Source organism: Micromonas pusilla, assembly GCF_000151265.4.
Source record: "Micromonas pusilla CCMP1545 genomic scaffold MICPUCscaffold_16, whole genome shotgun sequence".
NCBI lineage: Eukaryota > Viridiplantae > Chlorophyta > Mamiellophyceae > Mamiellales > Mamiellaceae > Micromonas > Micromonas pusilla.
This window is the reverse complement of record NW_003315897.1, coordinates 161,469-183,046: the sequence shown is the minus strand read 5'-3', so window position 1 is coordinate 183,046 and position 21,578 is coordinate 161,469. Positions and strand designations below refer to the sequence as shown.

The following is a 21,578-nucleotide window of genomic DNA, read 5'->3' as shown; positions in this document are numbered from 1 at the left end:
CGTCGGCTACGGAAATGGATGGCGCTTTTTGTCAGCAGGGTACGTTCCGCGTTTCCGCGTCGCTAACCGTCTAAGTCACCCACAGCGTGTTATCGTCACTGCCGACGGCGCGCGCGACCGACCGAGCGCTTCGCGGACTTCCGAACGCATCGCATCACGCCACGCCACGTCACGAAAATAAAACAAAAGAGCGCGGAATCAAAAGAAAAAAGACGGAAGAGACGCGCGGGTAAGTAAGACCCTCACCCAGCCGCACAGCAGGTCGATCGAAAACGTCGCGAGCTCGTGCCCGAACAGCCGCAACAAGATGGCCGCTTGCGGCGACACGTGCTCGCCCTCTCTGCACACGACGTGATCCGCGAGGAGCTCGATGACGCCGCGGTTCAACTTCGTCGGCATCCCGTTCTTCCGCAGCGTCGGCTCCATCGTGTGCTCCATCAACCCTCCGTGAGGGCCGTGCACGGGCCCTTCTTCGATCACGATCGTCTCCGGCGCGAGGCTGCCGGTGCGCGCGTAATCGCTCACCTTGTACTTCTCGAGCGCTTTCTCCAAGTCCTCTTTTCTCAGGTTCGTCATCACGATCCCCGCGTGCCCGCGCACGTGCGCGCTGAGCTGATGCAACCCCTCGCGCTGCTCGTCCTCCGGTCCCTTGCCGAGCGCGACTTGCAGGACCTTGTTGCTGCCCATGAAAAATCGCGAGCTCTCCGCGAGGTCTGACTTGAGCTCTTTGAACGTGTTGTTCCGCAGGTTCTCCGTGCGGAACGCGTACACGGAGTCGTACTCGTCCAACGCCTCGCGCACGGTGTCGATGAGGCCGCTCTTCCACTCGCGGCCTTTCTTCTTCGTCTGCGTCAGCGCGATGACCTTGTCGCGGCGCGATTTCGGCATCTTCTCGGAGTGACGGCGACGAAGTACTGTATTTCGACGCCTTTCGCTTTCGGCGGCGCGGGGACGGCGCGCGAGGGAACGGCGCCGGGGGCGCGACCGGCAGCGTCGCGCGGCGCGATGCGCGGCGCGGGGTGGTTGGGTGACGGCGCGACGAGTCCTCGCGCGGGCGGCGGCGACGTCGTCTCGCGGCCGTGCGGGCGCGCGCGATGCGAGTGGCGGCGGTGGCAAGCAATCTCGCGACCGCGGAAGCGTCGGCGACGGCGACCGACCGCGCAGACCTGACCCGTTTCAAGCGAGGGCTAAGGGCTCGCGAGAGGTCGCGGCCGCGGTCAACCCCGCGCAGCGCACGCGCGAGGAGAGGAAGAAGAGAGACGGGATGTCGCATTTCTTCATCCGGCAGTCGCGCGCGTTGCTCGGCGCGGTGAAGCAGACCACGGGGATCGTCGGTCTGGAGCCGATCGCCGACGGCAGAGGGGCGCTCGGCGCGATCGTCGCGCGCGTGCTGACCGAGGTCAAGACGCAGATCCCCGAGGAGGCGGGGTACCGCAAGGTCGTCGAGTCGGTGTACCGACACAGGCAGAAGATCATCGAAGAGGTGGAAGATCCCGCGCAGATCGAGGCGCGAATCGGATGCGGCCAGATCGAGGAGCTCGTCGCGCAGGCGAAGGACGAGCTCCGCTTAATTCCGAAGATGGCGGAGACGAAGCCGTGGGAATTCGATCACGCCATCAAGTCGATCGCGCCGCAAGGGAAGACTTTGGACGAGTGACGAGACGAAGCGAAAACGACGACGACTCGCTCTCGAAGTACCGCGTTGTAAAGTAAACCAACCACACGACAACGGGAGATGATCATCCGCTCGTCGCGACTCTGAAGGCTTCACTCGCTCCATCCGTTCGCTCGTCACGCGTCGTCATGGTACCGCCGCCACCACGTGGCGATCGTAGTCCGCCTTTGGAGTTCAAAGACGTCAGTTGGAGTTGAAAGGCAACGCGGGCGGGGATTGAAACCGAGGGGTGGGCGGAGATAGACGGCGGCAAAAGTCCTTAAGGAACGGCGTTCACCACGCGAACGCGTTCGTATGGGGACCAGTGTAAGGAATACGCACCTTGAAAGCGCCCACGGGGACGTACGAGTAGCTCCCTCGCGAAAACGGATCCTGCGACCACCGCGTGACCTTGTACTCTCGCGGCTGGACGACGCGCTCTCTGAACATCGATCGCAGCGTGGACATCACGTCTTCGAACGCCTCGACGTCGGTCATCGCCTCGACCTCTTCGATGTGTTTCGCGCGGACCCACGCGCACAGGACGCCGGTGAGACCCAACGCGTGAAGGTTCGCGAAGGTGTATCTGCCGCGCACCGGCCTCAGAAAGTGCGCGTCCTCGGGCCAGAAAACGTCCGCGGGGTCGAACAGCATCGCGACTCTGTTCTCCGTGCCCATCCCCAGGTTATCGATCGCGCTCTGTTTGAACGGCGGCAGCTTCGGCTCGAACGCGACGTCGCCGTGCTGTAACACCCCGAGCGGGAGCGTGCAGAGGACTACGTGCGCCTCGATCGGTTTCTTTTGGTTCTTCACGTACACCTTGCAGACGGCGCCGCGTTTCGCGCCGCCGGCGGCGGCGGCGCCCGCCGGTCGCGAGATTTTCGTCACCACGTGGCCGAGCCTGACGTCTCTGAGCGGCCTCTTGTACTTCCCGTCCGGGTGAATCCCGTCGCGCAGCGCCTTCGCGACCTGGCCGTACCCTCCCAACACGAGCTCGTGGTCGCCGCTGAGGGGTCGTTCCATACAAAAAGAGTTCATCGGTCAGTTGAAAGGGACCCACGCGATCAAATGTTGAAACCGATGGATGGGTGAAAAACGTTTGTATAGAACGCACCTGAACCCCTCGCTGACCATCCCCCGCAGCGACAGCTTCTCCATGGGCGCGACGTACAGATCGCTCATGTACGCGGTCATGAACTCGCGCTCCTCGTCGCTCGGGTTCATCGCGTCGATCAGCGTCTGCGCGGCGGCGTCGATCGTGAGCTTCGCGTCCGCGGTCTCGGTCGCGACGTCTAAGAGTTCGCCCAAGACGGCGTCGTATTTTTCCTCCGCGCTCGCCGTCGCGCTCGCCGGCAACCGCGCGCCGTCCAAGCCGAACCACGCGTTCCCGGACGGTCCATCGCGATGCTTCGGTTTCAAATTCAGCTTCAACGTCCCCGCGGCGTACTGAAATATCGGGTTCACCGGCGGGTCGCAGCACGTCCCGCACACGAACGACGCGCCGAGGTCGACGACGCGGCGTCGCTCCGCCGGCAACGACGACCCGAGCTCCTCGCTTCGCACGCGCCCGCCGATGCGCTCGCGGCCTTCGATCACGACGACCTCCGCGCCCATGCGCTCGAGCTGCGTCGCGGCGTTTAATCCGCTGACGCCGGCGCCGACGACGAGGACTTTCAGACCCGGCGGCAGAGGCTGCTCCGTGAACGGTCGCGGCGGCGGGATCGGTTTGCGCGTCGACGCGACGCCGCCGGTGCGCGTCCCGCGCTTGTTGCCGACGACGGAGACGCCGCGCGAGGAGGCGGCGGCGGCGTCTCCGGGGGATCCGCACCCGAGCGACTCCCTGCGCGCGCTCGCGAGCTTCCCTTGGTTCTTCATGGTGACGGGCCCGGGTCGTCCGCGGAGGTCGCCGGCGAGAATTGATTTCGCGCGCGTCCGAATCGCCGCGCGAGCCTTCTTCTCTCTCGCGCGCGCGGGCGCGAGGTCCGTCAGAGGGACGCCCGCGTGCAAATCTGCGATCGCCTCGTGCGAGATCGCGTCCTTCTCGAGCGCGGTGAGCAGCGCCATGACCGTGCCTTTGCCGCCGTGGATGCCCCCCGGGGCTTTCTTCATCGCGCACACGCTCTCCGCCCATCGAAGCGAATCCGACGGATCGTCGTGGAAGTAGTCCGCCTTCAGCCCCCACTCGACGCACGCGTCGCAGCGCTCGAGCCACGTCTTGCGCAGCTCCGCGGTCCACTCCGCGTTGAACGCCTCGGGCTTCACGCGATCCACGAGCCATCGCATCTTCTTCGCGAACGCGCTCGCGTCCTCCGCGACGCTCGCGGCGTGCAAAAACTCGCTCCGCACGCCGTCTCGCCACGCGTCCCATTCCGCAGCCTTCCCTCGCACCGCGTCCCAGTGCAAGTTATCCTCCACGCTCATCAGCTGCAGCGCGAGGAAGACGCCCTTGGCGACGAACTTCGCGCGAACTTCGCCGCCCTGACCCCCCGTCGCGGAGGACGCCATCGCGCGACCATCGCTGAACCCGAGCTTCGCGCGCGTCTCTTCCGTCACGGGGAAATTCGTATCCGCGGGTTCGCCCCGCGCCAGCACTTGCGCGACGACGTCGTACTCTCTCGCCGCGGCTTCCGCGGTGGGAAACTCCCCCGCGAAGCGCGTCACCGCGCGTTCGGTGTCCCAGACCTGCACGCGGAACATTCCGTCGTAGTCCGGCGTCCACGGCGTGTACTTCCCGTACGAGTCCTCCGAGGTCGTGACGCCGATGTATCCCGGGACGACGTCGGTTCGAATCTTCGTGCTCCAGCGCTCGAACCCGGCTCTCGCGGGGTCGACGACCTCGCCGACCGGGAACAAGCGAAGGTCGAGGCCCTGGCGGAAGCACACGGACGCGTTGAACGGCTCGTCCGCCATCCAGCGGCCGACGACCTGGACGGACTTTAGCGCCTTGTTCGTGCGGTCGTGATACACCGCGCGCGCGCCGCGCTTAAACCCGGGCGCCGACGGATGCCCGGGCAACGAATTCGCTGGCGGGAGCTCCGCGCGTTGATCCGCCGTCGTCGTCGTTCGCGTCGTTCGCTTCTTCTTCTTCGCGCCGTCAAAAGCGTTCTCTTTCTCGTCGAGGTCCGCGCCGCCGACGCCGGTCTTCCCGACCCTGGGGGCGCCGACGAGGACGTCCTCGAGCTCCCGACCGTCCATCTCCTCCTCGTCGCCGTCTTCGAATCGGACGAAGTAAAACCCTTCGCGCGCGTCGAACGAGACGACTTCGCCGTCGTAGTCTTCGCCGTCGAACGCTTTGACGACTTTTCGTCCCACGAGCGCGGCGCCGATGTTCTTCGCGGGCGGCGGCGTGGGGGGGTGCCGGGCGCGGAGGGCGAGCCGCGTTTCTTACCGCGTTTCGTCGCCGCGCCGCCGCCCGCCGCCGCAGCCGCCTTTTCCGCCGTCGCGCCGTCGCCGGATACGCCGCGTCGATGCCCCTTCGCGAAGCAATACTTCGCCGCGTTCCGCTGCGTCTTGCACTTCGCGCACTTGGTAAACCCAGGAGGCGGTGATAACGGCGTACCAGGAAGCGTTACCCCTTCTCCACGTTTCGTCGACCCGCCGCGACCCGCCCCCGCCTTCTTCTCCTTCTCCGCGGCTTCCGATACTAGCGGCGTCAGCTCGCGGCGCTCGAGCTCTTCCTCGTCGCCGTCCTCGTACTTCACCTGGAAGAACTTCGCGTCGGCGTCGTACGCGGTCACGACGCCGCGGAACGGCTCGCCGCCGAAGCGTTTGATCAGGCTCCGGCCGACGAGCGCGCGCGCGTCTTTATCTTCTTCGTCCTCGTCCGCATCCGCCGCGGCCGCGACCGCATCCGTCGCCGCGTCCTCCGTCGTCTTCTCGCGCTTCTTCACGTTGTCTTCTCGCGGCTTCCCCGACGCGAGCGGCTTCCCCGGCGGGAGCGGCTTCGCGTCCGCGATGCGGAGTATCCCCGGCGCGATCACCTCGAGCAGCACCATCGTCGACGCGCGCACGCCGAGCGCGTCGTAGCGCGCCCGCGCGAGATGCAGCGCGCGCGACGACAAATCCAGGCGCACGCCGACGGCGCCTACTCCCTCGCCCAGGTCGCTGACGACGTCGACGAGCTGCGACTCCGCGCGCCCCGGCTGCGGGATCAGCGCGGGGATCAGCGCGGTGGGGATCTCGAGCGGGAGCGCGTCGTCGCGCGCGGTCGCCCACGCGGCCTTCAGCGGGGACGCCATCGCCGCGGAGAGGGATCGATGATCGATCGCGGGGGGGGAGACCGAGCGTCGGTACTGTATCACAGCGATCGAGCGGAGGAGGGATCGATCGGATCGGCGCGAGCGCGTCGCGTCGTCGACGTCGTCGGATCGATCGACGGAGCGGCGAGGTTCGCGTCGACCGCGCGCGTCGTCGTTCCTCGCGCGTTCGCGGCGAAGTGCGCGCGGGGTTCGCGCGTGTCGACGACGCTCGGTGCGCGTCGTGGAGGTCCATCTTGATTTTCGCGCGAAGGTCGTCGTCGTCGTTTGAACCGAGGGAAAAAACAGCGAAGACAGCTGGCGCGCTGCGCATCAGTCGAGCGCGCGCGCGACGTCCCGATGCGGCGCTCGCCCGCGGGGTATCGCGCGTCGAGCGCGCGCGGCGGCGGCGGCGGCGGCGGCGGCGCGCGAGCGCCGTTCGAGTACGAGTCCTCGTCCGACGACGACGTCGACGTCGCGTTCGATCGGCGCGCGCGCGAGATGATGGCCGACGCGTCCCCCGCGCCGAGACGCGCGGCGTTCATGGGAAGCCGCGGCGGCGGCGGCGGCGGCGGCGGCGGCGGCGGCGCGCGCTCGACGCGCGGACCGATGCCAAACGATCCTCACGCGGACGCGGTCCCGTCGCAAAGCGCGCCGGCGACCGCGCCGTCGTGGCGCGCGGCGCCGTCCCCCGGCGGTGGCGTCGGCGCGACTCACGACGACCCGAATCTTCGATCGCTCAGCGCGCGATACCACGACGCGACGAAAGCGCTCGAGGCGGACCGCGCGACGCTGCGCGACGAGATCGAGCGCGTGCTGGCCGCGGAGCGCGCGCGCGAGGCGGAGACGGCGGCGATGCGCGCGAACCTCGAGGCGCGGCTCGCGGCGAACGCCGACGCGTCGAAATCCGGTTCGAACGACGGCGACGACGAGGTCGCGCGCGCGCTCAGAGACGAGCTCGCGCGCGCGAAGACCGCGCTGAAACTCGCGGAGGTGGACGCTGAGGTGCGGCTCGGCGACGCGCGGGACGAGCTCGAGCGCGTCGAGACGAGCGCGCTGGAGGCGCGCGTCGAGATGGAACGCGCGCTCGGAGAGATGCGGTGCGCGCCGTGCGAACGTTTTTCACCCACCGCTCGGTTTCAACGTTTGATCGCGTCCCCTTTCAACTGACCGATGAACGAACGAACGTTTTTTTCAGTGACGCCGCCGCGGCGCGCGACGCCGCCGCGGAAGAGATGCGCGTCGAGCTCTCCGTGCTGCAGTCGGAGCGGATGAAACTCCACGCGATGGCGCGGACGGCGACGGCGCGGCTCGACGCGCTGGTCGCGACGCGCGAGACGGGGGAAGATGGAACGTCAACCGACGCGGGCGCCGTCGCCGTGCGGGACGCGAGGGCGACGGCGGCGGCTTTCGCGGCGGAGGCGGCGGCCGCGCGCGACCGCGCGGCGACGGCGGAAACGGCTGCGCGCGAGGCGTTACGCGCGCGCGACGACGCGCTGAGAGAACTCGAGATCGACCGCGCGGCGCGTTCGAGCGACGCGTCGGACCGCCGCGCGGCGTTCGCGCGCGTCGTCGCGGACGAGACGAAGGCGGAGACGGAGTCGGGGACGATCGCGCGTCTGCGAGAGGCGCTCGCGGAGGTGGAACGCGAACGCGAACGCGACCGAATCGAACGCGCCGCGGACGCCGACCTCCGCGTCGAGCTCGAGCACATCAACGCGAGCCTCGTCGAGGAGGCGATGAAGTGCACGGAGATCGAGAAGAAGATGCGGGCGGAGATCAAACGCGCGCGGCGGGAGCTGAGAGACGCGCGCGCGGCGAGAGACGACGCGTTGCGGCTCGCCGCGGGCGCCGAGGTGCGTTCTATACACTGGTTCCCATACGACCGCGTTCGCGTGGTGAACGCCGATCCTTAAGGACTTTCGCCGTCGTCTCTCTCCGCCCAGCCCTCGCTTTCAATCCCCGCCCTCGGCGCCTTTCAACTCCTACTGACGCCTTTGAACTCCACCCCGACATTCGCTCGTATGGAACGACCCCGAGGACGCGTCGTCGACCGTCGGCGGGCTCCGCGCGGATCTCGCCGAAGCGCGCGCGACGTGCGAGAAACTCCGCGCGGGCGCGGGCGATACCGCGCGCGCGATGGAGGCGCTCGGGACGGTTCGATCCGCGCTGAGCGAGATGAGCGCGTTGGAACGCGAACTCGAGGACGGGCGGAGCGCGTCGACGGCGTTCGCGGACGAGTGGCGCGACGCCGTGGACGCGTTGCGACGCGAGTGGCGAACCGGCGCGGACGGGATGCGAACCGACGCGAAAGCGCTCGAGACGGCGATGGCGTCGGAACTCGAAGCGTCGCGACGGAGGCATCTCGAGGCGACGCGCGACCGCGACCGCGCGCGGTCAGACGCGGAGGACGCGTCGCGCGAGGTGGCGCGGCTGACGACGCTCCTCGATGAGGTGCGTTCTATCTTACACTGGTCCCCATACGACCGCGTTCGCGTGGTGAACGCCGTTTCTTAAGGATTTTCTCTCCCGGCGTGTCTCTCCGCCCATCACCCCTCGCTTTCAATCCCGACACACCTCGACGCCTTTCAACTCCGCTTCTGACGCCTTTCAACTCCACCCCGACGTCGCTTCGTACGGACCCTCGACCCTGAGACGACGCGGGACGCCGACGCGCTCGCGCGAGAGAAGGAATCGCTCGTGAAGGAGGTGAACGCGCGCGCTCAGGAGTTGATAGAAATTCGCGAGACGCACGAGCGCGCGCGGAGGACGCACGCGAGCGAGACGGACGAGCTCTCGAGACAGCTGTACGTCGTGATGAAGGACCGCGAGGACGCGCTCGGGACGTTCCGCGAGGAGAAGAACCGCATGAGCGACGAGATCAGGGAGGCGCGGAAAGCCGGCGGCGTCGGCGAGGCGAACGCGCGCGCGAGGGTGAGAGCGCTGGAGCGCGAGGTGGAAGCGCTGCGACGGAAGCTGCTGGACGCGACGGGATACGCGCCCATACGCGGCGACGTCGCGCGGGCGGCGTCGACGTCGGCGGCGATTTCGGCGGCGTCGCCGCGGTCGCGCGCGTCGTCGTCTCCGTTCGCGGCGGCGAGGAGCCACGCGTCGGGGTACGTCGGGGGCGGATTCGGCGGTGCGTTCCCGTCGATCGATCGCGCGCTGTCTTCCCGCGGGGGGTCGTCGTTCGGGGATCACGGCGGCGGCGGAATAGGCGGCGCGCGAGACTGGCGCGCAAATCACAGCTGCGCGTCGGCGTCGGCGTCGGACGAGGACGACGAGCTCGACGCGCTGGACGACGAGCCGCGGATGGACTGGCGCGCGCCGCCGAAGTCTCCCGCGCCGCCTCCTCCTCCGCCCGCGCCGCCGCCGCCGGGGGCGGGGGCGTCGCGTCCGCCGTCGGTCGTCGTCGGCGAATACGGCGGGAGCGCGCGCGGCTTCGGCGTCGATCTCGCGATCGACCTCTCCAAGGTGAAGGGGGTCGTCTCGAACGACGAGAGCGACGGGTTGATCGCGCGAGGCGGCGGCGGGATGAACGAGGTCATGAACGCGCTCGTCGCGGGGCGCGGCGGCGGCGGCGGCGGCGGCGCGCGGCCGTCCTCCGCGCCGTTCACGCACAGATGAGAGAGAGGCGGCGACGCGTGGACGACGCGGCGTCTATAAGATTTCGAATCGCGACGGAAGAGTACACCTTCGCGTCGACGACAAACAACGCCGTTAGGGCGCGACGTTCTAAAGTGTCGTTCATTATTCATGTTTCCATCCCACCGCGGCGGCTCCGACCGCGCGATCATCATCCTTCCTTCCTTCGTCCGCCCCAACCCGCGCCCCGCCGGTCGGACTCCGGCGTCGTCTCGACCACCCGCCGTCCGTCCTCCGTCTCTCCTCTCCGCTCGGTAGACGTCGTACCCACCGCTCAGAAGAAACCCTTCGCCTGCTGACCGAGGATCTCGCCCGCGGAGATGATGTGCGCGAGGGACCCCCACGCGGCGACGTCCACGATCGTGAAGCCAGCCGGGTCGCGCGACTGCACGCGCGGACGCTCCGCCTCGACCATCGTGTACGAGTCCGCGCCACCGTAGTTTTTGTTCACGGTGGGCGCGAGGCCGAAGCGGCCGGCGAAGAGGCACGCCGCGGTGTTGATGCAGACGATCTAATCGAGAGAGGGGTAACGAGGGAGATGGAGAGAATGGCGCGGGCGTCAGCGGGCCGTTCGGGAGGTCGCGGGGAGGCGCGCGGGGCGCGATCCGGGGGGAGGGCGCCGCGCGCTTTCGGATTGTTTTCGATCGGTCGTCGCGGAGGAAAAAAAAAAGACGATGAAAATCCGCCGCGACGGGTCGACGACGGCGACGCGGGGGTCTGCGCGCGCGCGCGCACCGCGTTCTCCGGGGAGCCGATGGACCAGTCCGCCTTGACGCGGACGTCGCGCTTGACGGCGGCGGCCTGCGCGAGCGACGGAACGAGGGCGGGGGGTCAGTTTCCGAGGGAGGCTCGCGGCGTGGTGGGCACGGCGATAAAGCGTCGCGAGCGTGCGAAATCGCTCGCTCGCTCGTTTCGAACGATGCCGCGTCTCGCCGGAAAACCGCGCCCGGCGCGCACCTTCTTGACGGAGAAGGACTTCTTCGCGCCCGCGAACTGCGGGGCGACGACGGGGGAGGCGCAGAGGGCGTTCATCGTGACGTGCGTATCGGCGTTGGGCGTCGAAGGGGTGCGTGTATGAGCCCTCGGCGCGCGGTGTTTCGGTTTTACCCGCGCGCTGCGAAAATCCGCGTCGACCAATAAAAAACGACGGAACCGCCGAACTGTTTACGCATACGAGTACGCGCGCGGCGTACGTACTACAAAAATCGCCCGCGAGCGACGACGACGAACAGAGCACTGCGTGGTCAGATCATCAACTCATGAGCAGCACGGCGTGCGCTTCTTTTTACTCGTACACCGATCGATCAAATGGATCGCTCGCGACACTCCACTCACGACGCCGCCGCTCCGCCGTCTCTGTCCGCGATCTTAATCTCCAGCAGCGACTCCACGGGCGAGCGACACACCGGACACTTGTTCGACTGATGCCGCAGCTCCCTCGCGCACCCGCCGCACATGCACATGTGCCGACACGGCAACACCGTCGTGTCTCTCGGTTCCGACAGACACACCACGCACTCCTTCCCTTCGTCGCCGCCGCCGCCGCCGCCGCCGCCCATCGGGTTCCCGGTCGCGCAGTTCTCGATACCGAAGATCTCCTGCAGCTCGTAGCTCTTCCCGTCCACGCTGATCTTCTGCTTCGTCGCGATGACGCCCCAGCTCCCGTCGTCTCTCTTCCGGAGCTTGCAAAACGTCGTCTGATGCTGCACCCACGACGGCTGCGCGCAGCCGGGCGCGCCGACCGGCGCCGTCCCGACGTCCTCCACCGCGCTCGCGCCGCCGGTGACGCACTCGAGCCGTATGACGATCGCGTACGGCCCGTCCGGGTTATCCGACGTGAGCTCCGCGAGCGAGTACGGAGACACGTCCACGGTGAACGCCGTCTCGTAGGTTTGGCTGCGGGGCGCGTTTGATCGGCGGGCGACGCGGCGGAAAGAAGTGATGTGCTTGGTTAGTACTTTGATGACATGGACGTTTCATTGAACGCCAGAGAGCGACGGAGAGGGCGCCGGGAGAGAAAGTCCAGTCCTCCTTAAGGAACGGCGTTCACAACGCGAACGCGGTCGTACGGGGACCAGTGTGATGTGACGCGAGGACGGAACGCACCCGAGCCCCTTCTCGTGCGCGACGCGTCTCGGCGCGCTCCCCGGGGCGTTCACCTTTTGCGACAGCGCGTTCCCCGGCGCGCTCCTGTCCTCGATCGCGAGGACGAACACGCTCGAGTGGCACGGCAAGTTCGCGTCGAACTTGAACGAGATCTTGAGCTTATTCGGCGAGAACGGATTCGCCGCCGAGCACGACACGGACGTCTTCTTGACGTTGACGTGATTGCGGATCGTCGCCGTCTTCGTCGTGCGCTCCACCGCGGGCGGCGGCGGCGGCGGTTGCGGCGGCGGCATCGGTTGCTGCGAGCGGCGGGGGGGGGGGGTGGACGACGCGCGCGAAGGTCAGGCGGTGGGTGTTCGAAGACCGCGAGGGGCCGGGGCGGGATGGAAAGAAGATATTCTTTCATTCGCGCGAGACGAAAAGAATATATTAGAGCAGCGCGCGCCACGCCAGATCCGGGCGGGGAGGGGAGGCGCGCACGTGGTAGGACTGCTGCTGGAAGCCGCCGTACATCTGGCCGTTAGTCTGCGGCTGGGCGTAGTACTGCGGCGCCTGCGGGTACTGCCGCGGCTGCGCCTCCGCCTGGCGCCGCTGGCGCGAGGAACCCGACCCCATCTCGCGCGCGCGTCGCGTTCAGCACCGACGACGCGTCCGCCTCTCCGTGAAGCGAGCGCGGAGTCGAGGCGACGCGACGCGCGCCGCGTCCTCCGTCCGTTCGCGCGCCTCGACGCCGGTCCGCGTCGCCGGGTTCGACGCGCGCGAGCTCGAGATGCGGTCTGACGCGCGGTCGCGAGGTGTTCGCGCGCGCGCGGAGTCGCGTGCGTCGCGCGTCACGCCCGCGCGCGGTGCGAATGACCTGACCCCCGCGCCCCTTCGTGATGAATGAAAAAAATGGGCGACAAAAAATGTTCATCGGTCAGTCGAAAGGGAGAGCGATCAAATATTGAAACCGAGGGGTGGGTGAAATTCGTTCGCTCGAACGCGGCGGTCGCGGTCGGCTGCTCCGCTTTCGAACCGAGTGTCGTTCGTGCCCACGACGACCGAGCCGTCGGACGCGTCCGCTCATCAACCACGCGCGCGCGCGCCGCGTCGAACGCGGCTCGTCGTCGTCGTCGTCGTCGTCGTCGTCGTCGCCGCCGCCGCCGTCGTCGTCGTCGTCGCGCTGTAGCCCGCGCGGAGGAGAGGGAGGAGGAGGAGGAGGAGCCGCGCGCGGCGCCCCGTCGCGCCGATCTCGATTCGTCCCTTTTTCTTCCATCAAAACCTCGCGAAGAAGAAGCGCGTCCGCGGGCGCGATGGGGCTGCGACGCGGCCCGCCGTCGATACAGTTCGAGCAGAACCTCCGGACGCAGCACGTGGACTCGAACCACGTCCAGCCTCTGGTCGACCTCGCGCAGTGGAGCCAGTGCATCGAGGTGCGCGAGCGACGGGGAGCGACGGGATCCCGCGAACGAATTCGTTCGCTCGCAAAATCCTATTCGTCCGTCCGCGATCGATCCGTCCCCGTCCCCGTCCCCGTCCCCGTCCCCGTCCCCGTCCCCGTCCCCGTCCCCGTCCCCGTCCCCGATCCCGGCCCCTCCCCGGCCCCGCTCCCGTTCTCCTCCCCTTCTCGTCGTCGGTCGCCGCTCTGAGACGCGCCCGTGCTCCCCCGCGAAACACGCCGCGCAGGTCAAGCGCGACGCCGTGCAAGGGCTGTACGTCCTCGCGCGGAGCGAGGGGAACAAGGAGGTCATGGGAGCGATGGGCGCGCTGACCGCGCTCATGGAGCTCGTGTTTAAGAGCGAAAAGAATCCCACCGCATTCATCGTCGAGTCGCCGTCGAAGCCGCCGGCGCGGAGGAGACGACCGAGCGGCGCGAACGCCGCGAGCCGGCTGGGTCCCGGACGCGGCAGCATCGCGGAGGAGACGATCGCGGAGGAGGGTGCCGAGAAGGCGGAGGGGGAGGGGGGGATTGATCGCGGACGGACGAATCGGAACGCGGACGCGGCGGCGGCGGCGCCGGACCCGCCGGACCCGCCGAAACCGTCGACGCCGCCGGCGACGCTCCCGCTGACGCCCACGCACGCGTCGCCGAAACCGCGACTAATCTCGGACCTGGTAGACCTGGACCCCGCGGCGGCGGCTTCCTCCGCGTCGGATCCCAGTTTAAAGGAAGAGAAGAGCCGACCGACTGGGGACCTGAAACTGACGCGTCTCGCCGCCGCCGCCGTCGCGGCGCTCCTGACGAACGCGTCCAACCAAGAGCGATTCGTCGAGATGGGCGGGCTCGAGATGACGTGCGACCTGATCGAGATCACGAAGAACGCCGAGCTGCTGTGCTGCCTCGCGAGCATCCTGGACAACCTGTCGCGGCACAAAAAGTTCCAAACGCGTTTCGTCGACGGCGAGACGTTGAGCTCCGTGCTCAGCCTCGCGCTGCGAACGAACGCGGACGTCCGCGTCGCCGCGCACGCGGTGTCGTGCCTGCGAAGGGTCGCTTCGAACCCGGAGAACCAAACCCGGTGGCCCGCGGCGGCGTTGGAGACGCTCATCGTGTGGTTGGAGTATTTCGAAGGGAACGATAAGATTCCCGCGATGGTGATCGAGGCGCTCGCGTATCTGTGCGAGGAGGTGGAAGAGAACCGCACGCGCGTGCGCGACCTGGACGGGATCGCGCTCATCGGTGGATACTTAGATCTGGATAAGCACGACGACGACGTGCGGTTGTGCGCGATGAAGTGCGTGCGGTGCATCGCGGAGAGCGACTCGTGTAAGAGGGCGGTGGCGGTGCCGGAAATTTTGACAAACTTTCGAGCCATCGTGGAGCTGAACGCGATGACGAACGACGTGGAGCAACTGCGAGAGGCGATGCTCGTCGCGACGTCGATCGCGGAGTGCGAGGAGAATAAGATCCTCCTCGTGGAGTGCGGGTACCACGAGGCGCTGTTTAAAGTCTTGGACATGATCAGCGACCGGACGTTCCACCGCAACTGCACGAAATTTCTCAAAGAGCTCTGCGAAGACGACGACTGCCGCGAGGCGATGATTCCGTACATGTATCGCATCGTGACGCACGTGTGCTCGTCCGACGACTTCGTGACGCAGATGTACAGCACCTTGATGCTGTGCGAACTCTCGCAGAAGCCGTCGACGCTCGACGCGATCATGAAGCACTGCCACAGGGTGTGCGCGACGCTCGATCGATGGCTCGCCAACCCGCTCCCGGACGAGAAGTTCCAGCGTCACGTCGTCGAGCTCGCGGCGCTGCTCGCCGTGCACGACAAAGCGAAGCTCGAGATTTGCACGGGGGAGCGAGAGATCGTGCCCGGGTCGAAGGACGAGTTGGACGGTCTCGCCGCGGGGAAGTTTAAAATTCTGGACAGCTGCGTCGCGTTGACGCGGAGTAAAAACGCGACGCTGCAAAAAGCCGCGGCGACGTTCATCGCCGCGCTCAGCGCCGGCGTCGGCGACAGCGGCGACTTCGCGCGGCAGTCGCTGGTGAACGCCGGCGCGCTGTGGCGCCTGAAAGCGCTCGCGAACGAGGCGCGCGCGGTGGAGACGATGGAGATCGCCGGGGAGGTTTTGGAGAAGAACCTCGTGACGCACGTGAGCGCGCTGCGCATCCAGAAATTGTTTCGCGCCAAACTCGCCGCGCGGGCGCTCACGAAACGGAAGGAGGAGGCGGCGGCGAAGAACGCGCCGAAGGCGTGGGTGGACCCGAGGTCGTCGCGCGCGTCGTCGAGCGCGTCGTTGGCGTCGTTGGCGTCCACGGCGGCGCAGAAGCGCGCGGAGGGGGGCGGGCCGTGACGACGATGCGCGTAGTTCGCGCGTTTGTTTCTACCCGTATCAGTTGGCAGACGGTTGTTACAGACGGAACGGAATCAGATGTCATCGCCGGAAGATATTTCCTCGTCGTCTTCGTCCCCGCGTCTCCGCGCGCGACGCGGACTCCGTCGAGCGCCGACCGTCTCTCGCGGTCTTCGCGTCGCGCTCTCGATCCGCTCGACGCGCTCGTCCGTCCGCGGGGCTCTCGCGCGCCGCGACTCGCGCGCCTTCGAGCGCCGCCGCGCGTTCGCGAATCGATTTATCGCATCGAACGATCGCTCGCTCGCTCGCTCGCTCGCTCGCTCGTTCGATCCGATGTTAGCCTCGGTCCCCGCGCGACCCCGTTCGCGCGGTGAACGCCGATCTTTACGGACCGCGCGTCGCGCCGCGTCCTCAACGACCACGCGATGCGACGCCTCCGCCGACTCCTCGTCGAGCGCGAGCGCGCCGTCGTCGTCGTCGATCGCGCGCCTCGCGCCGTCGCCGCGCCAGAATAATCTCGTCGCGACGGTCGCGGCGAAGACGCCGCCCGCGCCGCCGCCGCCGCCCTCCGGCTTCGCCGCGTTCGCGCGCGCGAACTGGCCCGTCTTCGTTCTCTTCGAGACCGTCGCGCTGATCGGCGCCGCGGTCAGCGGCGTCTCCTCGCGCCGCAAGCGCCTCGAGATCCAAGACCTGAACGTGAAGCTGCGAGAGATGATGACGAAGGTGGAGCAGTCCAAAGTGTGCGAGTTCAACTGGCCCTCGGAGCCCTCCGCGGACGACGACGACGACGACGACGCGACCCCGGGCAGCGCGCTGTTGACGAAGGCGTCGAATCTCCTGGAGCTCGGGGAGCTAGACGCGGCCATCGCGACGTTCGACGAGGCGAAGCTCGCCATCTCCGGCGCTTTCGGCGCCAACACCTCCACGACGAAGATGGACGACAAAGGCGCGCATTCCTCACACTGGTCCCCATACGACCGCGTTGGCGTGGTGAACGCCGATCCTTAAGGACTTTCTCTCCCGGCGCATCTCTCCGCGCACTACCCCTCGGTTTCATCAATCCCGACGCGCCGCGACGCCTCGCGACGTCGTCGACTGACGCCTCGCGACGCAACCCCGACGTCGTTCGCTTCGCGCGCGACGGAACGCCCCGCAGCCTCCGCGGCGTGGCTCGGCGCCGGTAAGGGCACCGCCGTCGCGCTCGTGAGGAAGGGCGACGTCGCGTCGTTGACGCGCGCGGCGAGCGAGCTGAAGGCGGTGTGCGGCGCGGCGGAACGGGAGGGCGACGGGACCGTGTTCGGACTGTTGGGAGACGTGCTCACGGACCTGGGGAAATACGCCGAGGCGGGGGAGTTTTACGACCGGTGCCTCGCGATGGACTGACGCCGAGGAAGGACGCGTGCAGTGGTGGAGACGGTTAGACCGCCGTAGTCGTCCGCCGCGAGATTCGGCGCGTGTACAACGCGTTACTGTTCGCGTGGTCGTCTGAGCGCGAGCTCTCGGGACGCCAAAAAATACATTCTGTTCGTCCGCCCGGTCGATCCGAGACTTTTAGTTGGTTTCGGCGAGGACCACGACACGCACCTTCCCGCGCGCGATGTCGGCGAGCGCGGCGAGCGCGTCGGCGTCCGCGCCGCGCGCGCACGCCTCGCGGCGCACGTCCTCGCGAAGCCATCGCGTCGCGGCGTCGACGCCGTCGTCCGCGGCGTCGCGGCGACGGCGCGAACGCGCCGCGTCGGCTTCGTCGACGTCGTCGGATTCGACGCCGTCCGCGCCGTCCGCGCTCGCGACCGGCGCGGCGTGGGACGACGCGTGGGGCTCGATCGCGGACGATCCGGACACGCGCGTGGCGTACGTCGACGACGCAGATCGCGACAGCTTGCGCGCGACGCTCGCGGCGTCGTCCCTCCGCGAGGCTCTGGCGGGCGCGGACGTGGGCGAGACCATCGTCTCCGGCGTCCTCTCCACCTCCGCGCCCATCGACGTCCGAGGCGTCTTGAACCTCCCGCGCGAGCTCCTCCGCGACAGCGATCACTACTCCGCCGCGCTCCCGGGTCTCGAGGCGATCGAGCGCGACGTCGCGGCGATCGTGGAGCGGTACGGCGTCATCGCGCGCGCGAGATCCGCGCGCGTCCACGTGTCGCTTCTGCGTCGCACGCTGTGCTCGAAGTTCCACGTCGACCACGTGCCCCTGCGCGTGATGGTGACGTATTTCGGCGCGGGGACGGAGGCGCGTTCACTACACTGGTCCCCATACGACCGCGTCGGCGTGGTGAACGCCGATCCTTAAGGACTTTGCCCGTCGCATCTCTCCGCCCAGGGTCCCTCGCTTTCAATCCCCGCCCTCGACGCCTTTCAACTTCAACTGACGCCTTTCAACTCCACCCCGACGTCGCTTCGTATGGAACGACCCGGAGGTGCTGACGCCGAGGGTCAGCGCGCTCGTCGCGCGATTGAACGCGACGCGCGCGCCGGCGGTGAGCGACGTCGCGAAGTGGGCGGCGACGCGGTTCGGGCCTCCGCCGAGAGCCGCGAGGGAGGCGGAGATCGTGCTCATGAAGGCGCGTTCTCTCATCACACTGGTCCCCGTACGACCCCGTTCGCGTTGTGAACGCCGATCCTTAAGGACTTTGTTTCCCGGCGTGTCTCTCCGCCCGCGCCACGGTTTCGATGGGCCCCGACACACCGCGACGCCTTTCGACTCCGCTTCTGACGCCTTTCGACTCCGCCCCGACGTTCGCTCGTATGGACAATTACCATCGACCCGAAGGGCGAGAAGTGGCCGGGGTGTCGCGGGAAGGCGATCGTGCACCGCTCGCCGGACGTGGACGGGTGCTGCGGCGAGTGGCGGTTGACGCTGAGGGTGGACGCGGAGGACGAGGACGACGACGCGGACGGGAACGAGGAGTGACGACGCCGAGCGAACGACGACCGCGGCTGTCGCGAAGCGACGGATATAAAAGATTTAGTTTAGGGCGAGACTAGGACGTTTCGTTTCATCTCGACGCGACTACGTAAGCGAGCGCGACGAAGGGTCGACGACGTATCTATCGTATTATTAGACGTCGCGTCGTGGTGCTAACTTATTTCGTAACATCCACGACGACGACGTCCCCATCTCCGTCCTCGCTCTCCTCTTTCTTCCGCTTCTTCTGCCCCGCCTCTAAAGGCGCGGATCCCGCGCCGTGCTCGACGAAATCCCATCGAAACAACCCCCCCCCGTCGCACGCCGCGAGCGCGATGCTCCCGTCCACGCTCAGCGCCGTCTGCCTCACGCACGTCTTGCACGCCTTGTGCGACAGCTGCCCGATCGCGCCCGCGCTGGGCGGCGACGCGCGCAGCTTCCACGCGAACAGATCCCCCGTGCGATTGCCGCATAACAACGTATCCGCGGCGGCGTTGATCGAGAACCGAACGAACCAGATGTCCGCGTTCTTGACCGCGTAGTCCGCAACCTTTCGGAAGCTCTCCCCGGGCTTGACCGGGCGCGTCTCACCGGGCCTCGGCTTCGGGATCTCCGGGTGCCACAGCGTGACGCTCTGCTCCACGCTCTTCGACATGATGAGATCCCCGAACCACCGCACGCAGTCGACGTAATTTTTATGCACGCGAAACGACGAGAAGCACGGCGTCTGTATCCGCGCCGTCGGGAACGCGGCGACGCCGTCCGTCCACGTCTCCGCCTTCTGGACGACGTCCTCGTACCCCGCGATGCTCCACACCTTTATCACGTTATCCATCGCCCCGGACGCGAACACGATGTCGCCGTTCATAGGGTCCGCGTCGGTCGTCTTGAAGTGCAGCGTGAGCACTTCGTTGCGATGCCCCCACGCTCCCGCGAACACGGCGACGCAGACGCCCGCGTTGATGTTCCACAGCCGCACGCTCTCGTCCTTACTCGCGCTGATGAGCAGGTGCGGCGCGAGCGGGTGCGCGCAGACGTCGTTCACGCTGTTCCCGTGCCCGCGGATGTCTTTCCACACGCCCTCGGTGGTGACGTTGATGACGCGCACGATGCCGCTCACGCCCGCGATGGCGAGCAGGGCGTCGCTCACGCCGCTCGCTTTGCACCACGCGCAGGCGAAGAACGCCTCGTCCTCGCTCGCGTCCACGTACGCTTGCACGAGTTTGACGTCGCCGTTCGGCTCCGCGCGATATATCGTCGCGCGGTTCGCGCCCACGGTCGCGAAGACGTTCTCGCATCCCGCGGTCACGTCGTTGAACTGCACCGAGTAGAGATTCTGCGCGTGATCTTCCTGGACCTTGCACGTGAGGTGGTACCGCCCGCTCCACGTCGCGCCGGCGTGGGAGACGCCGAGGGTGTCCGCGGCGGCCCTCGCGTCCTTGAGCTTCCGCCGCCAGTTCGATTTCTTGCGGTACGGCATCGCGCGCGGCGGGACGACGCCGCGGCGCGCGCGCGGCGGAGACTAGATTTCTTCTCAATCGCATCGTCGCGCTCGTCAACAGATTTTTCTGAGGGCCTTCCAACGAAAGTATGTTCACGGTCAGTTGAAAGGGGACACGATCAAATGTTGAAACCGAGCGGTGGGTGAAAAACGTTTGAAGCCTCAGCACGCGCCTCATGCGTATTTTTGGCCCTTTCGAGACGTTCGCGTTCTGCTCTTCTTCGTTCATCACTCATCATCGCCAAAGACTCGCGCGCGCAGCCCTCGCCGCGCGAACGAACGAACGAACGCTCCAACGCGAACGACCGACGCCCGTCGACAAACATGTCGCACGAGTCGTCGTGCCTCGCGCAGACGTCCTCCTCCGCCGCCGCGGGCTTCTTCGTCGGTACCCTCGCGGGCGGCCTCGGCGCGATGTGGGACAGGGTCCCCGCGGTGATGCAGAACCGATCGCTCCCCGCGCTCGCGAAGACCGCGGGCGTGATGGGATCGACCGGCGGCGTCCTCGCCGCGATCGGCGCGGCGTACAGCGGCGCGAAGTGCGCGTCCGCGGGGATCAGGGGGGAGGACGACATCTGGAACGGCGTCGTGGGCGCGCTCGCGGCGGGGCAGATCTTCGGCGTCCGCGGTCGGAGCGTCGGGCTAGGGTTGGGGTGCGGCGCGACGCTCGCGGTCGTCTCCGCGACGCTGGACGCGAGAGGACTGGGCGGGGACCTCCGCGGCAGCAACGGGCTGTTTGAGGATAACTCGACGCCGCCGCGGGTGTACCATCCGTACAAGTCGAGCGCGGCGCGAGTGAACGGGGAGTAGACGGGGCGGGGGAGGGACGATCGAGGGTGCGCGCGAGAGAGGGGCATATGGCGCGACGACGACGCCGACGCGCGCGCGCGAATGAAACGGATGAATGAAAATTTCGTCAGTCGCGTTCCCTTCGTCGCGCCAAAGCTACCTACTGCGACTTCCACACCACGACCGCGGTCGCGCCGCCTATGAACACGTACAACAAGTGCTTCACCTCCGCGGTGATCTCGAAGCTGTAGTAGCTCCCCGTGACGACGTTCCACGGCGCGCCAAACTTTTTATCCATGCTCTCTTTGATGAGCTGCGACGCCTTCTCCGCGTCCTCGACGCCGGGCTGGCAGTACTTCTCCACCGCGCCCGCGCAAATCTCCACCGCCTCCTGTCGCATCTCGCTCTCCATGTCCGTGTGTTTAATAAGAGGGTACTGCGCGAGTTTGAGGAACGCCTCGCGGTCCGCGGGGATCTCCGCGAGGCCGCCCTCCGTCGTCATCGCGCCGACGCCCCCGCGATCTGTGTCGCCGCGTCTCCTCGAGAATTCAATTCACCCCCTCCCTCGACCGGCGCGCCGCTTCTTCTTCGCGTCGAGACCACCGAAGGTCCGCTCGTTCGCCTGAGGACGGTGGAGAGAGAGGGGAGGCGAGGGTGAGCGAAGGGGACGACGCGCGAGCGATCGATCGCGGTGGCGCGCGGCGAAGCGATCGATCGGTCGGTCAAACGAACGCCATCACATCACGCGCTCGTTCGCGGGCGCGGGGGCGTCGCGGACGCGCGCGCGTCGCGCCGCGCCGCGACCGCGACTTCGAGAGAGGGCCGCGCGAGACGTACCGCGAGTGCGCCGCCGATCGACGGAACCCGTGCGCGCGCGAGCGTGCGCGCGTTCGCGACGAGTGCGCGCGGGGCGGTTCCATCCCAAAAGGGGGGCCGGCCCGGCCAGGCCCGCCAACGGAA

The 21,578-nt window shown here is 67.6% G+C and overlaps 13 protein-coding genes across 13 annotated transcripts in view; 5 read left to right on the top strand and 8 right to left on the bottom strand.

The window, feature by feature from the left end:
• MICPUCDRAFT_30129 (uncharacterized protein) overlaps nucleotides 1-888 on the bottom strand; it is a gene marked incomplete at its 5' end in the record, with an annotated part of 1,521 nt that extends 633 nt beyond the window's left edge. Inside the window, one exon of the mRNA XM_003063924.1 lies at nucleotides 247-888. Within this exon, the coding sequence (XP_003063970.1) occupies nucleotides 247-888 (642 nt within the window). The remainder of the gene's footprint in view (nucleotides 1-246) is intronic.
• Nucleotides 889-1,236: 348 nt separating this feature from the next.
• MICPUCDRAFT_30126 (uncharacterized protein) lies at nucleotides 1,237-1,727 on the top strand. Its single transcript, XM_003064104.1, has one exon. It carries the CDS (start codon nucleotides 1,265-1,267, stop codon nucleotides 1,655-1,657), a length of 393 nt encoding a protein of 130 aa, XP_003064150.1. The 5' UTR covers nucleotides 1,237-1,264; the 3' UTR covers nucleotides 1,658-1,727.
• Nucleotides 1,728-1,948: 221 nt separating this feature from the next.
• On the bottom strand, nucleotides 1,949-2,677 carry MICPUCDRAFT_23160 (uncharacterized protein; the record flags this gene model as incomplete). The annotated part of the gene is made up of 1 exon (XM_003063923.1): nucleotides 1,949-2,677. One exon carries the CDS (start codon nucleotides 2,675-2,677, stop codon nucleotides 1,949-1,951), a length of 729 nt encoding a protein of 242 aa, XP_003063969.1.
• A 3,572-nt stretch (nucleotides 2,678-6,249) lies between these two features.
• Nucleotides 6,250-9,516, top strand: MICPUCDRAFT_43175 (uncharacterized protein; the record flags this gene model as incomplete). Its single annotated transcript, XM_003064103.1, has 3 exons — nucleotides 6,250-6,989; nucleotides 7,088-7,745; nucleotides 8,545-9,516. 3 exons carry the CDS (start codon nucleotides 6,250-6,252, stop codon nucleotides 9,514-9,516), a joined length of 2,370 nt encoding a protein of 789 aa, XP_003064149.1.
• A 58-nt stretch (nucleotides 9,517-9,574) lies between these two features.
• Nucleotides 9,575-10,593, bottom strand: PSAK (photosystem I subunit X, chloroplast precursor). Its single transcript, XM_003063922.1, has 3 exons — nucleotides 10,492-10,593; nucleotides 10,270-10,335; nucleotides 9,575-10,045 (listed from the first exon to the last, which is right to left on the bottom strand). Exons 1-3 carry the CDS (start codon nucleotides 10,564-10,566, stop codon nucleotides 9,809-9,811), a joined length of 378 nt encoding a protein of 125 aa, XP_003063968.1. The 5' UTR covers nucleotides 10,567-10,593; the 3' UTR covers nucleotides 9,575-9,808.
• Nucleotides 10,594-10,763: 170 nt separating this feature from the next.
• Nucleotides 10,764-11,933, bottom strand: MICPUCDRAFT_49067 (uncharacterized protein; the record flags this gene model as incomplete). Its single annotated transcript, XM_003063921.1, has 2 exons — nucleotides 10,764-11,430; nucleotides 11,641-11,933. 2 exons carry the CDS (start codon nucleotides 11,931-11,933, stop codon nucleotides 10,866-10,868), a joined length of 858 nt encoding a protein of 285 aa, XP_003063967.1. The 3' UTR covers nucleotides 10,764-10,865.
• Nucleotides 11,934-12,069: 136 nt separating this feature from the next.
• MICPUCDRAFT_53822 (uncharacterized protein) lies at nucleotides 12,070-12,255 on the bottom strand (the record flags this gene model as incomplete). Its single annotated transcript, XM_003063920.1, has 1 exon — nucleotides 12,070-12,255. One exon carries the CDS (start codon nucleotides 12,253-12,255, stop codon nucleotides 12,070-12,072), a length of 186 nt encoding a protein of 61 aa, XP_003063966.1.
• Nucleotides 12,256-12,932: 677 nt separating this feature from the next.
• Nucleotides 12,933-15,423, top strand: MICPUCDRAFT_43173 (uncharacterized protein; the record flags this gene model as incomplete). Its single annotated transcript, XM_003064102.1, has 2 exons — nucleotides 12,933-13,052; nucleotides 13,270-15,423. The coding sequence occupies 2 exons, from the start codon at nucleotides 12,933-12,935 to the stop codon at nucleotides 15,421-15,423; spliced, it is 2,274 nt and encodes a 757-aa protein (XP_003064148.1).
• A 748-nt stretch (nucleotides 15,424-16,171) lies between these two features.
• MICPUCDRAFT_66198 (uncharacterized protein) lies at nucleotides 16,172-16,898 on the bottom strand (the record flags this gene model as incomplete). The annotated part of the gene is made up of 1 exon (XM_003063919.1): nucleotides 16,172-16,898. Exon 1 carries the CDS (start codon nucleotides 16,478-16,480, stop codon nucleotides 16,172-16,174), a length of 309 nt encoding a protein of 102 aa, XP_003063965.1. The 5' UTR covers nucleotides 16,481-16,898.
• A 122-nt stretch (nucleotides 16,899-17,020) lies between these two features.
• MICPUCDRAFT_49066 (uncharacterized protein) lies at nucleotides 17,021-17,713 on the top strand (the record flags this gene model as incomplete). Its single annotated transcript, XM_003064101.1, has 1 exon — nucleotides 17,021-17,713. One exon carries the CDS (start codon nucleotides 17,021-17,023, stop codon nucleotides 17,711-17,713), a length of 693 nt encoding a protein of 230 aa, XP_003064147.1.
• Nucleotides 17,714-18,458: 745 nt separating this feature from the next.
• On the bottom strand, nucleotides 18,459-19,808 carry MICPUCDRAFT_49065 (polycomb group protein; the record flags this gene model as incomplete). Its single annotated transcript, XM_003063918.1, has 1 exon — nucleotides 18,459-19,808. The coding sequence occupies one exon, from the start codon at nucleotides 19,806-19,808 to the stop codon at nucleotides 18,507-18,509; it is 1,302 nt and encodes a 433-aa protein (XP_003063964.1). The 3' UTR covers nucleotides 18,459-18,506.
• Nucleotides 19,809-20,153: 345 nt separating this feature from the next.
• On the top strand, nucleotides 20,154-20,531 carry MICPUCDRAFT_8521 (mitochondrial protein translocase family; the record flags this gene model as incomplete). Its single annotated transcript, XM_003064100.1, has 1 exon — nucleotides 20,154-20,531. A coding segment is annotated over one exon (378 nt), but the record flags the coding sequence as incomplete, so codon positions are not given.
• A 247-nt stretch (nucleotides 20,532-20,778) lies between these two features.
• On the bottom strand, nucleotides 20,779-21,120 carry MICPUCDRAFT_23001 (dynein light chain, type 1; the record flags this gene model as incomplete). Its single annotated transcript, XM_003063917.1, has 1 exon — nucleotides 20,779-21,120. One exon carries the CDS (start codon nucleotides 21,118-21,120, stop codon nucleotides 20,779-20,781), a length of 342 nt encoding a protein of 113 aa, XP_003063963.1.
• Nucleotides 21,121-21,578: the final 458 nt, after the last annotated feature.

Excerpts from the sequence above, each read along its gene's own strand:
- MICPUCDRAFT_30126 (XM_003064104.1), top strand. The coding sequence starts at position 1,265 with ATGTCGCATTTCTTCATCCGGCAGTCGCGCGCGTTGCTCGGCGCGGTG.
- PSAK (XM_003063922.1), bottom strand. The coding sequence starts at position 10,566 with ATGAACGCCCTCTGCGCCTCCCCCGTCGTCGCCCCGCAGTTCGCGGGC. Across the intron at positions 10,336-10,491 it reads AGTCCTTCTCCGTCAAGAAG|GCCGCCGCCGTCAAGCGCGA; the intron begins GTGCGCGCCGGG and ends TCGCTCGCGCAG. Across the intron at positions 10,046-10,269 it reads TCGGCTCCCCGGAGAACGCG|ATCGTCTGCATCAACACCGC; the intron begins GTGCGCGCGCGC and ends TCTCTCGATTAG.